The 12,780-nt window shown below is 41.5% G+C and overlaps 1 protein-coding gene across 43 annotated transcripts in view; it reads left to right on the top strand.

The window, feature by feature from the left end:
- clasp1a (cytoplasmic linker associated protein 1a) overlaps positions 1 to 12,780 on the top strand; it is an 83,964-nt gene that overhangs the window by 58,160 nt on the left and 13,024 nt on the right. For 10 of the 43 annotated variants that reach the window (XM_034885567.1, XM_034885564.1, XM_034885566.1 and 7 more), the window contains 13 exons: positions 164 to 322; positions 1,800 to 1,862; positions 2,556 to 2,659; positions 3,483 to 3,506; positions 4,116 to 4,360; positions 4,805 to 4,868; positions 5,041 to 5,043; positions 5,169 to 5,332; positions 6,880 to 6,958; positions 7,075 to 7,218; positions 8,564 to 8,659; positions 11,510 to 11,659; positions 12,638 to 12,744. In XM_034885567.1, the coding sequence (XP_034741458.1) occupies positions 164 to 322; positions 1,800 to 1,862; positions 2,556 to 2,659; positions 3,483 to 3,506; positions 4,116 to 4,360; positions 4,805 to 4,868; positions 5,041 to 5,043; positions 5,169 to 5,332; positions 6,880 to 6,958; positions 7,075 to 7,218; positions 8,564 to 8,659; positions 11,510 to 11,659; positions 12,638 to 12,744 (1,402 nt within the window). The remainder of the gene's footprint in view (positions 1 to 163; positions 323 to 1,799; positions 1,863 to 2,555; positions 2,660 to 3,482; positions 3,507 to 4,115; positions 4,361 to 4,804; positions 4,869 to 5,040; positions 5,044 to 5,168; positions 5,333 to 6,879; positions 6,959 to 7,074; positions 7,219 to 8,563; positions 8,660 to 11,509; positions 11,660 to 12,637; positions 12,745 to 12,780) is intronic. The other 33 variants (XM_034885603.1, XM_034885596.1, XM_034885607.1 and 30 more) reach the window with 18 other exon arrangements.

The raw sequence follows: 12,780 nt of genomic DNA, 5'->3' as shown, positions 1-12,780 counted from the left end.
GGTTCTAAGAACAGCAGTCACCAGTTCCTGTGGGGGAGGAACAGTACAGTCTGTTTTATACTTTCTTCTTTCATAACTCTTCTTTTCTTTATTTCTGACCCTCACCCCAATGTTTCCACATGAATGCACACTGACACCCCAACCTAACTTGTTGTCCTGACAGCCAGACTGTGTGGTAAAGCTCTTCTTCCCGCTGCTCTTCCCTACCGCACGCTAGCCCGGAGCCGCATTCCCCGTCCCAGCATGAGTCAGGGTTGCAGTCGCGACACCAGTCGCGAGAGCAGCCGTGACACCAGCCCTGCTCGGGGCTTCACCCCTCTTGGTAAGTACCGCTGAGCTAACCACTAACTAGCCCTTCCAGTGAGTGAGTCAACCGGAGAATCAGATGCTAACGCCAGCCTCCCTCCTGTTGTTGGTGTCCTTTGCTGTGTCATTCTACCTCTGCCTGTCTGTTTCTGCGCATGCACTAAATAGTTTTTTTCTTCAAATGTACCTTCTTTACTTGGGTTAGGGTTAGAATATCTGAATGAATATCTGTACAAATGTTGTGACTAAATCAATAGAGATTAAGGAAGACAGAGTGGAATATGTAGATGCAACAAAACAGCAAGCAATAATTGCAGTCAGTCAGTCAGTCTCTTATAATGTGGGAAGTGATGTCATACCTCTGAAGCCATTGCTGGTATCATCATGAATCTGTAAAGCACTAGTGCAGAAGTATGTCAATCCTCAGCATGTCCGTGCCAGCCTTAAGGACTGTCAGTGCTGTTTGCATAGCATAGGTTAGCTGCTTTTTGTTCTTTCTGTCAACCGTCAGTCAAGAGTTAGAGTTGATGTTTTAATTTATTTTTTTACTTCAAATAGAATTGAGATTGCTTCTTAACATTCTGATCAGTGACATGCTGTTTTGCCAACTCTTTATTTCTGGATTCCTTATGCGTCATGTGTAGAATGCACTCTGTGTACAGGTCATGAATAATACTATCCTACTATACTGTACTGTGTATCCAAATGTAAGATGTCTCCACACTGTAGAGCTAACTCAAATCTCTGTGAAGGCTAAGTCAAGCCATATCCTGTTACTAGAACATAAATGTTCTAGTGTTACTAGAACATAAATATTCCTAGAATAAAATGTTCCTAGAACACAACGTTCCTAGAACATAACGTTCCTTGAACATAACGTTCCTATAACATAACGTTCCTAGAACATAATGTCCCTAGAACCCTTTTTTTCTCGTGTTCCGACTGGACCATTTGGGGATTTTGAAGTTCCTCCGACTGCAGTTCCTGTAACTGTTTCAGCTCCTACTTCAGGACACGGTCTTTTCTCTTTTCCACATAGGAACCCTTAGTGACCTAACTGACTTTGGTTTGCCTGTTGCGCTCTGCTTGTCTGTCTCCTTCCATCATATTAATAAGGATCATATGAGGCTGGAGCCTTCGTCTTCTGTGTTTCTCTGTTAAGCACTCCAGCCTGGTCTTGAAGCATCGTCGCGGTTTGTTGTTGTATGTGGTGCTAAAGTCAAGGGATGACGCTGTAAAGACGGTTGCCGTGCTTGCGTCACTCCCGTACCCCCCCTACCAGTTCCTATGGCCACTTGGCCTGTTGGAATGCAAATGGAGAGTAGTTAATAGAAGTGTTTAGAAGTGGACTGCTCCTATAACTACAATCTTGGAACTACTTGGTTGGAAAGAGGCTATTGTGAGTTGGACACCCCAAGAGTTTGGTGTTGAACCTCTAGTGTCATGACTAACCCCCTGGTCCCCGTGTCGCCCACCTCTCCTGTCCCCTGCAGCCTCCCGACGTCACTCCCGTTCAACCAGCGCTCTCTCCACAGCAGACCCACACAGCCAGTCAGGTGACCTGCATGCTCAGACCCCCTTATCCCCCCCGGCCAGCCCCTCTTGGTCCCACCATTTAGAGGCGATACTGCCTACTGAGTCAGCATGCTTCTGTGGTTGTGTTAAGTGATGTCTGCAGGCAGCACTCAACATTCCATTCCTTTATGTTCCCTCCCAAGTACTTTCAAGCAATTATTCGTTTTGGTTCTATAATAGAAAGGTAATTTTTGTTTTGCATGTAAAGGGAACCATTGTGTTTTCATCTACTTGTCCCTTAATCATAACCGCAGTTTTTTTTTTTCTTTCATTTTAGTTGGATATCTGTGGAATTGTGATCTACAGCCTATATGTGCTGGCTCAGCCTGTGTTGTTTTAATTTGTTTTTACATATATAAGCTCTTATTTGTGGTTCTTCCTCTTTGTTGCATCGTTGGTGCTCTATGTCCTTCATCTCTCAGGGAAACGGCATGGCATCTATTTATGCCTGTCTTTTTGCCTTAGGACTCTCTTCATCCTCCATTATTGTTTTTCATTTAACTTTCGGTGGTTAGAGACTTGAGAATATCCCCCTGTTCGTTTACAGTATATTGCCCTATATTCAAATGTGTCCAAATGTCTATTCAGGTAAGTTACAGGGGTCACCTTTACTTTATTACTAAACTTCACTCACTTTTTCCCTTTGCCTTTTTCTTTTCCGGTTTCCTGTCAAGACCGATATGGTTTGATTCACCAAGCAAGGATCTCTGCATCAGTCAACGCCATGAGGGTCCTTGACACTGGCACAGAGGTGGAGGCAGCCGTTGCCGATGCTCTGGTAAGCTGCTGTGGGTTTTCTTTTTCCCTCAGCAAAGACACATGTCAAGGTGTTTATTATTGAGAGGAGAATGCTGTTAAAGGAAGCACTAGAGAACTACAATTTATTTACTAAAGTGTGAATTTTTAAGAGCTGCACTGAGACAAATTCCTGTCAACTGTGTTGACACGTCAACAAAGTATTGCATTTAAAACAGTTGACCAAATCCCAAATGGGGTGGTCGTCAATACAGTGTTGTATACCTGCCAACTGAGACAGGGTGTCTGCAGATCTGGAAAGACTTTACAAGCATTGATTTTAATTGAAAAAGTCTTACATGAAAGCGTTTCAGTCAGCACCACTAGACCTGTAGCAAACGCTGTCACTACTACAAGCTACAGTAGCCAGGAAGTGTTGATTTTAGCTAAATTAAATTAATTCATTATTTTTTGACCTCTTGGGTCCAAGTTATATTAATTGATTAATCATGATTAAATATATTTCTAGTTACTATTGTTATATACAGCTGGGAAGTACAGACCCAAATTTGATCAATGTAAAGTTGTAAAGTTTCTCAGTGTTGCTTTAAAATAGCCCTGCAAAGCCAGATGTAGTGGAACATACTTTACCAGAATTCTCTACTGACATACTGTATATGCAGTAGATTGCAGCGGTTGAATATTATGAAGATGTCGACGAGTTCCTTTATTCCGGCCTTTATAATATATAGTGTATGCATCAGTTGAAATGTCTAGTTTTGTCCTCTTTTGGATACTCAGAAGGACTTGTTCTTTAAACCTTCCCTCTCTCACATCTCCCTCTTGGTTGTTTGTTACCATTTCAGCTATTAGGAGACTCCAGGAATAAGGTAGTTGGTCATTTTACATACTGTTCTTATATCCATGCCCATCACACACTAATCCAGTTCAGAGAACAATAATGCAGCTTGACTTATGAAAATGCCTCATGGCACTCCTCCACCCCTCCCCCTTTTTGTTAATTTTCTGAATGATTTTTACCTTGAATGTTTATGTCCATCACGTCCCAATGTTTATCGACAGTATGGCACCCACCTCTCTTTAATATTGTGGTTTATTATGTTGGACCTCATTGTTTTGGTGCATTATGTTTTTTTGCTGTGAGATGAATGCCTTTGTAGTCAAGACCCTTTTCTTTATTTTGGCACTGCTTGACTGGCTTGTGATGTTTGTTTAAAACAAACAAAAAATGTTAGTTTCATTTTCAAATGAGGAGTTTGATACCACAACTGTGTACTGATCAAATTTCCACATAACCCTACCATCCACAGAACAAAACATGAACTGTACAGTAATCTGCATGGCTCTCTGGTAACTGTTGTATCAAAGATTTTTACCCCGTGGCTGACTTAATTTGCATTAGCACTGCTCTGGCAGAGCCTGCTTAGCATTTGGGTATCATAATGCGTTTTTCCCTCACGTTGTTCTTTACCCCACAGAGAAAGCCAATGAGGCGGAGGTATGAATCCCCGGGGATGTACTCTGACGACGATGCCAACAGTGACGCGTCCAGTGCCTGTTCGGAGCGCTCGTACGGCTCCAGGAACGGAGGCATCCCCCACTACCTGCGGCAGACGGAGGATGTGGCCGAGGTCCTGAACCACTGTGCCAGCTCCAACTGGTCAGAGAGGAAGGAGGGCCTGCTGGGCCTGCAGAATCTCCTCAAGAGCCAAAGAATACTGAGGTGAGATTGGGCCTGGAAACAATTATTACATACTTGTCTAATTGCACTAAATAAATAAAAAATCACTGTTTCTTTGTTCAACGGCAATTAATAGCTAGCATATCACTTCCTCCCATCCCATGTTTAATGATGGAACACATGTATTGAAATATAGCTTCAAAGATGAATTGATTGATTAGTTGTCAACTGTAAAATTCATTGCCAACTACTCTGCTAATCAGTTTGAGTTATTTGAGATCTTTTTTTAAACCAGATAAAGACATACCTGTTTAGACATGCGTTCAGTATTGTGTAATACAGATTGTGTATTGCGTTCTTCTCACTCTGTATTGTGTTTCATGTTGTATCAGCCCTGTAGAACACTTTGTGACTTACACTATGTCTGTGAAAAGCTTTCATATGTACATTTTAACTAACTTACTTACCTACTTTTGTTCACTGCAGCCGAGTGGAGCTAAAGAGACTTTGTGAGATCTTCACAAGGATGTTTGCAGATCCACACAGCAAGGTAAAGAAGATGGCTTACTAGAAGACGCACTACAACTAATTATGACTTTAGTGTAAAGGCATGGCATCCTAAATCTAGTCAGCGATACATGATGATGATAACCTGCTGCGACTGACTTGAAACTAACAGACTGTCTCTTGCATGGTCTGCCTTGCTGTGGATTTAACAACAGAGGGTAAGTGTGTTTTTTATCCATAGTTCTACAGGCATGAACCTAAATCTGTCTGAACATCTGCACTTTAATCTGATTTAAGTCAAATCAAGCAGTGTTGTGTAATGCATGTTTGAACTGTGCCTCAGGTGTTCAGCATGTTCCTGGAGACTCTTGTGGACTTTGTCACAGTACACAGGGAGGACCTGCAGGACTGGCTCTTTGTCCTGCTCACTCAGCTGCTGAAAAAGATGGGGGCTGACCTGCTGGGCTCGGTCCAGGCCAAAGTCCAGAAGGCCTTGGATATCACAAGGTGTGTAGTCTATATTGACAAAGTTCCACTTCCGGGGGTTGCTCAGGTGCCTCTGGAAATTTCAACTAGAACTCCCTCTTTTTAGGTTGGAGGTCCCATATCTTCCGCTCTCTTTGGGCATTTTCACACCTGTAGTCCGTTTGCTTTGGTCCCAAACAGTTGGTGAGTTAGAGAACTTGGAGTGATTTGCCCTCTGTCGGTTTTGGTTTCACACCTGGAAAAAATCCAAGCATACCATATTGGGTCATTACAAATCAGGCAAGAACATCCAGCCCTCTTACTATTCAGGGATGTCTTGGGGCAAGAGCAAGAAAGTAAATATAGGAAGAAGGTCCTGTGTTCTAGTCTAGTGGCCAAACCAGATAATTTCATTAAAATGATCGTCATTGTTTTGCGAGAGACGTTACTACATCTGCTCTGGTCCCCAACACTTCACTCTGCTCTGCCGGCTTGCTAAGATACCTGACTACAGGAGACATTAGTTTAGACTGCTAAGCTACCTGACTATAGGAGACATTAGCTCAGACTGCTAAGCTACCTGACTACAGGGGACATTAGCTCAGACTGCTAAGCTACCTGATCACAGAAGACATTAGTTTAGACTACTAAGCTAACTTACAACAGGAGACATTAGCTCAGACCGCTAAGCTACCTGACTACAGGAGCCAATTAGTTTAGACTGCTAAGCTACCTGACTACTGCAGACATTAGGTCAGACTGCTAAGCTAACTGACTACAGGAGAAATTACGTCAGACTGCTAAGCTACCTTACTACAGGATACATTAGGTCAGACTGCTAAGCTACCTGACTACAGGAGACATTAGGTCAAACTTCTAAGCTACCTGACTACAGGATACATTAGGTCAGACTGCTAAGCTACCTGACTACAGGAGACATTAGTTTAGACTGCTAAGCTACCTGACTACAGGAGACATTAGCTCAGATTTGCAGAGTATGTATAATTTGTGCGGTTTAAGTACGGATCCGGTTCTCACCACAAACGAACCGTTCCAGAGTTTGATTGACAGCGTACCAAGCCCACCTATTCAGGCAGGTCTCGGTACTCTTGTTTGGTCCGCTTTTGATTGAGTTTGATTGCCACTTTGTCACCTGCCTTAACAAAATGCACCAACTGGGCAAACAAACTCTAGTTTGATTCAACTTGGTGACTTGGACTCAAATTAACTTGAGTCACCATTTTGATGACTTGCGACTTGCCAAAGAATAAATGGCTTGAGACTTGACTTGCACTTGTAAGTTAATGACTCAAGACTTGACTTTAGGCATGATGGGTTGTGTGTGAGTTATTCACAAGTTTGAATGTTAGCTGTTAAAGCCTTGAGAGTTGGACCAAATGACGTGACACTCACTTGTGACACTATTAAGTAGGATGCATAAAGCATTCTAGAGCTAGCAAATAGGGGTCGACATATCATCGAGCTGGCTGGTAGAATCTTCTAAACTAAAGCTTGTTGAACAATATTGCAGCATAGGATGCACAGCACATGTGGAAAAAGTTAACTTGTGATTTCTGTCTATTTATCAGAGAGTCCTTCCCGTTTGACCAACAGTTCAACATTCTGATGAGGTTCATTGTCGATCAGACTCAGACACCTAATCTGAAGGTAACGTGAAATCAGAAAGATTCTATTCATGGGCAAGATGATGTTGATTGCTAAGTGTGATTGATGCAATTTGTTTTACTGTAAGACAAAGGACTAAGTGTTTGTTGTCTTTTTAGGTGAAGGTGGCCATTTTGAAGTACATTGAGTCCCTGGCTCGGCAGATGGACCCGACGGACTTTGTCAACTCCAGCGAGACACGCCTGGCTGTATCTCGCATCATCACCTGGACCACTGAACCCAAAAGTTCTGATGTCAGGAAGGTAGGCCATGATTGGTTTGTCCTGTTATTCAGCTACAAGGACAATCTCTTTGCTCAGAGAAACGCTTTTCCTCCAGAATAATGTGTGTTTTATTTCTTTCTCTTTTTTATATTAAGCGTAAATTGTATGGCATTGGAGGGACAAGAGAATATTAAAGGTGCACTACGAGTTCCTGCATGGTTTACACACAATTTAATTATTGTCAAAGATTTTAGGCATCTCTGCTTGATCTGCTGACTAACCCTAGGGGCACAGTCTGTGCACCAAAATACAACAAACCCCGTTCCAGCCAATCGCCGGCAAGATTGTTGTATCTGAGAGTGATTGGCTGCAACATGCTCTGTTGTATTTTGGTGCACAGCCTGTGCCCCTAGTGTTTGTTTGACGTGTACACCCCTGTGTGGTCTGTCGAGACCGGGCTTTTTCACAGTGTATTCAGGGGGCCGGCAGCTAGCGGATCAAGGAGAGATGCCTACCATTTGAGACAACAATGAAATAGCACTGAAACCATGCAGGAACTCATAGTACATCTTTAATTTAATTTAGTCTTAGGTTCAAACGATGTGTGATACAAGAAATAATGGCAATGTCACAGTTCTAAAGCAACCGTGGCCCACAATGAATAAAAAGAGGACACATTAGATCTCACATCAGAGCCATCTTTTCTTCTTTTTTTTCTTATACTAAATTGTTATAATAGCATTATAAGTGGGTGAGCAAGCTTATTGCAAAACCAATTGCTTGGAGACTTGTTTAGTATGAAGTTACACAATGTAGTGTGAATTGTTAATTGATTTTACAATATTTAATTGCAAAACATATCCATCACTCCTTTAAGATAATTTCAGCCTGACAAATAATCAGAGGATACACTCACAGACAGTGGCATTTTATCTATATCGCCACACTTTTTTGTTTTTTGAAATCTTCAGCATGTAGCTTTTGTTTAGTGACAGTATTAATACTGATAATAGTATTCTTCGTGTGGATGGCCTTGGGTCCACTGCCCATTATCTTCCCTTTGTCTGACATGTGTCATATGTTTGGTTTTCCATTGCTGTTCCAAATAAAACCCTCACCTAGTTTTAAATCAGCGCCTGAGCTCCAGGTACGCAAAATACAAATCTACAAGGATAGAAGAGTTGTGTGTGCTGCTGAAAGCAGTCCTCTCTTTGATTTGTCTGAGTACAGATATTTCCATTATCTGGGAAGATTGATCCACGCTGTATAGGTTTGTGCTACTGTAGCTTGTTATGAAAGATTGGTTGAGGATTGCATCCATATGTGAGGGTGGAGGACATGTGTAATGCTGTAATGCCCATTTTGCCTTGCCCCTTTGCCCCAGACCCTTCATAATTGGGTGAGCGAGGAGCTAGCTGGCTGGTCCAGTACTGCAGCATTACTGTCCGCTGAGGGCAGCCAGGAAGAAAGGTGTAAGCAGGTAGAGCCCGCTCCAACAGCCAATTAAAACATGACATGATAAGCACGCCATGCCCCGCCTGCCCGGTGCCTAACCAACACCTTCAAGACAGTTAAAGTCGCGTGTGGCATCTGTCACTCACCTCTATCGTTTATGCTCTAGCTGTTCTGCTGTTAATATCACTCTCTGCCTTGCAAATTGATCATTTACCAACTAGATTCAGCTTGTTGTGCATTCACAAAAGACTTAGGTTTAACCTTGGTGTTTTTCAAAATGATAGGAAATGCTCGTTGCTTTGTGTGAATGGACTTTTAAGCCAACGTGTTTGCTCAACCTTGATAAGAATGATGTTTTGTTACTACTGTATGTCTAACACATTCTGTCTGTCTCACTCACCTTAACAACCTCTAATTTACCCACATACCTGCATGTTGTTAACATGTATGTTGTTGGACAAGATAAATTCCAAATATTAGTATATATAGTTTTAGGGCTGTGCTACTGTAACAATACAGCAGCAAATGCTGTGGCGGCAGTTTGGAAAAGAAACATCACTAATGGTGCAGCGCACTGTAAAGCTAATGGGTGGCAGCAAAGGCCAATCCACATCAGCAAATGAATCGCCCCTTGGGGACAAATAAAGGTTTTTGATTGATTGATTGATTGACATCACACATCAAAGTTAACATTCATTCAAGCATGTTAAGTTTAAAAATGTAAGAATATTTTATTGGCATTCATTTAAAACTCTGGCTTTAAAATTATGTGATTACTGTTCTTCAGACAAAAAATGAACAGCTGTGGTCATTATTCATAATCAATGTATTTTACGATACATATCGTAATGTGAGGTTTTAGGCAATACCTAGCCCTACCATATTATATATTTTATATATATATATATATATATATATATATATATATGTATTTATGTATGTGTGTATATGTACATTATATACATTTGAAACCTCTCAATATAATGTAGTCCAGTACAACACCACTGTGTTTAACTATGACCTCAAAAACAAACGTAATACATTTTGAAAAATTCTGAAAAAGAAAAAGTCACCAAAAATGGAACGTCGTCGTAACTTTGTTAAGGACTTTGTTAAGGAAGATAGAAAGATAATAAAGATAATTTGTTTATTAATAATAATAATAATAATAATAATACATTTTATTTAACAGCGCCTTTCTAACACTCAAGGACGCTTTACAGACAATTATTATTAATAATTATTATTATTAGTCCCCAGTGGGGAAATTACTGCACTACGCTCTGTGTACACACGTTTGTTAGTACTTGAACACACAGGCCTGAAATACACACACATGCTCAGGACCTATACATGCACTATACATGGAGAGATGTCAGAGTGAGTGGGCTGCCAGTTGAACCAGCGCCCTGAGCGGTCGGGGGGGTACGGTGCCTTGCTCAAGGGCACCTGGCAGTGCCCAGGAGGGGAACTGGCATCTCTCCAGCCACCAATCCACGCTCCCTACTTTTTGGGTCCATACAGGGATTTGAGCCAGTGACCCTCCGGTTCCCAACCCAACTCCCTATGGACTGAGCTACTGCCACCCCCCAAAGCTTTGTGGCAGAATTGTTGTATTGTATAAACAATAGATTGTACAGGTGTACCTAATAAAATGTCCAATGAGTGTACATACTCTTACATGCTTCATCCCACTTGAGTTTTATAGCCTGATATAGTCAACCAGTCTTTATTATTTTTGGAGTAATAAGAACTCCGACTTCACGCACACACTGCTGGCATAAGCTGGACCGGCTCATTTCATTCATATCTACAGTATAATGTATATAATGTTTCTTATTGCCTCACGATCATCAAATGTACATTTTCCTTTAGTATCAAAATAAATCATGTGATAGACGTCTTTACATCCACGCTTACAGCAACCAGGAACTACTGCTAGCTAATGAAGTTTGACTTTTCACAGTGTGCATTCACCAAAATGTGAACCAATATAAACAACCATAACTTTTGGATAAGTTAGCCCAAAGTTAACCCATTGACTCACATTGCAACATCATATTTCACATTTACATCACCTAGAGCATGACGGAAACCCTCATGTCAATTCTCAAAAAATATTCATGCCAAAAGGAAAGAAGAAAAGTAACAAAAAGATATAAATTTAAGAAAAGGAAAACAAGCTGAGGTTTGGGAAGTTAAGTTTGCTATTATCACATACATGGTATTGTTAGCCCTCAAATGTCTCAGAGAGTTAACATTGCAGACCAATGTTGATTGGAGTTTGTGTCTTGTTGCAGTATAAGGGTTTGCAATGAACCAAACCACTTTGGTGCCGTTAAACTTCTGTTCCCCAGCAACAATAGCATAGTAGCATAGCATAGTGTTTTCCACAGCTCACATCCGGTTGGATCTGTACTCACTTGCATGTTGCAACATTGTTAAAGCAGCAATGTCCTTGTGTAGTTGTTTACTTCATTATTTTTCCACTGAATGCAGCTTTGAACTCTCACCTTTTTAACAGTTTCTTTCTACAGGCTAATGCTTACGCGAGCCGACCAAAGACGTGCCCTGAGGAGCTGCAGTTGTTCTCCATGGTTTCAGAATTGTTTTGACCTTTAGTCACGTTAACCTTTTCATTGGACTGGTCTTCGGTGGTTTTACAAATGCTGACTAAAATGATCAAATATAACAACAATTAAGTCACAACCTGTACTATCTCCATTTTATAAAAATATTTTTTAAACTTCGTACAGCTCCTTTGTTTACTCTGTTAGAAACACATGGTCATGTTACTTGTGGAACCAAGGAAACCAACTGAACAGCCAAGCTGCCGTGTCCTCCATCCTAACCTGTTGCACTCGGCTGCCCCCAGGCGGCCCAGGTGGTGCTGATCGCTCTGTTTGAGCTCAACACCCCAGAGTTCACCATGCTGCTGGGAGCGCTCCCCAAAACCTTCCAGGATGGAGCCACCAAACTGCTGCATAACCATTTGAAGAACTCCAGCAATACGGGAAGCAGTGTGGTAGGTGGAATTATTGTCCATTCATCTGTTGATTTTTGTCTGGATTAGTTGATAGGGCTATAAAATGTCAGAAAATTGTGAATAATTGTCAATCAGTGTTTTTCAAAGCCTCAAATGTCTAATTTTGTCCACAAAGATATTCAGTTTGCTGTCACAGAGGAGACAAAAAACTTAAAAACATTCACATTTAACAAGCTGAGAGAGCTGACATCAGAGAATTTGAACTTTTAGATCATAAACATTGATTAAAACCGATTAATCAGTTGTAATTGCATTTACACAGAAGCCTGACTCAGATTAATCCCATGAACATCATAAGGGCTGCCTTTTTTTAACATCGCAATATCAACTTGCACAAAAAATACATTGCAAAAGACTGCGACACATAGCGAAAGTCATTCAGAGATTCTTTTAAGAGAGTACCTTTACAAAACTACAATCTAAAATGTTACTATCATTCTTTTTTAAAGGTGCCTTTTGTTTTCAGTTCAATGTTTAATATGTTCTATAAAAGCTTTCTGTTGTATTTTAGCAGAAAAACTGAAAGCCGCAGAACTGAGAACACTTTTATTTGTTTCTAGCCTAGTTTCTGGGGGCTTTACACGATGCCAGCAGCGCGGCAAAGGCAAGCAGCTTTTTGTTTACATTCAACATGACGACCAAGCAGCTACGTCACCTGGGTCGTTGGTCTGATTGGTTGGAGGACTATCCAATTGTGCCCAGAGGCATTTGAGCAGTGTCTGTTGGTGACACCCTTTTGGAAATGGGCTGTGAATGAAGCTTGGCCAGACCCCATCTCAGTTACAACTGAGTAGGGTCAACCAGGCTAATTAGTTTTATTATTGCTATCAGATTGCACATTGCTTATTTTCCTCACATTGTGCAGCTCCTAACACCTTTCCAGGCGTTTTGTAGATCAGTAGAACCATCAGACACAAGCGTTGCCACATGTAAATACTTTGCTTCCTTGTTTTTCAGGGGTCTCCGAGCAACACTATTGGCCGGACGCCGACCCGCCACACCCCCAGCCGAACCAGCCCCCTCACCTCCCCCACAAACTGTTCCCACGGAGGACTGTCACCAAGGTAGCTAATCACCCACCTGTTATTAAACTGTTGTCT

This window comes from Etheostoma cragini, chromosome 11 (genome assembly GCF_013103735.1).
Source record: "Etheostoma cragini isolate CJK2018 chromosome 11, CSU_Ecrag_1.0, whole genome shotgun sequence".
Taxonomy (NCBI): domain Eukaryota; kingdom Metazoa; phylum Chordata; class Actinopteri; order Perciformes; family Percidae; genus Etheostoma; species Etheostoma cragini.
This window is presented reverse-complemented; position numbering and strand designations above follow the sequence as displayed.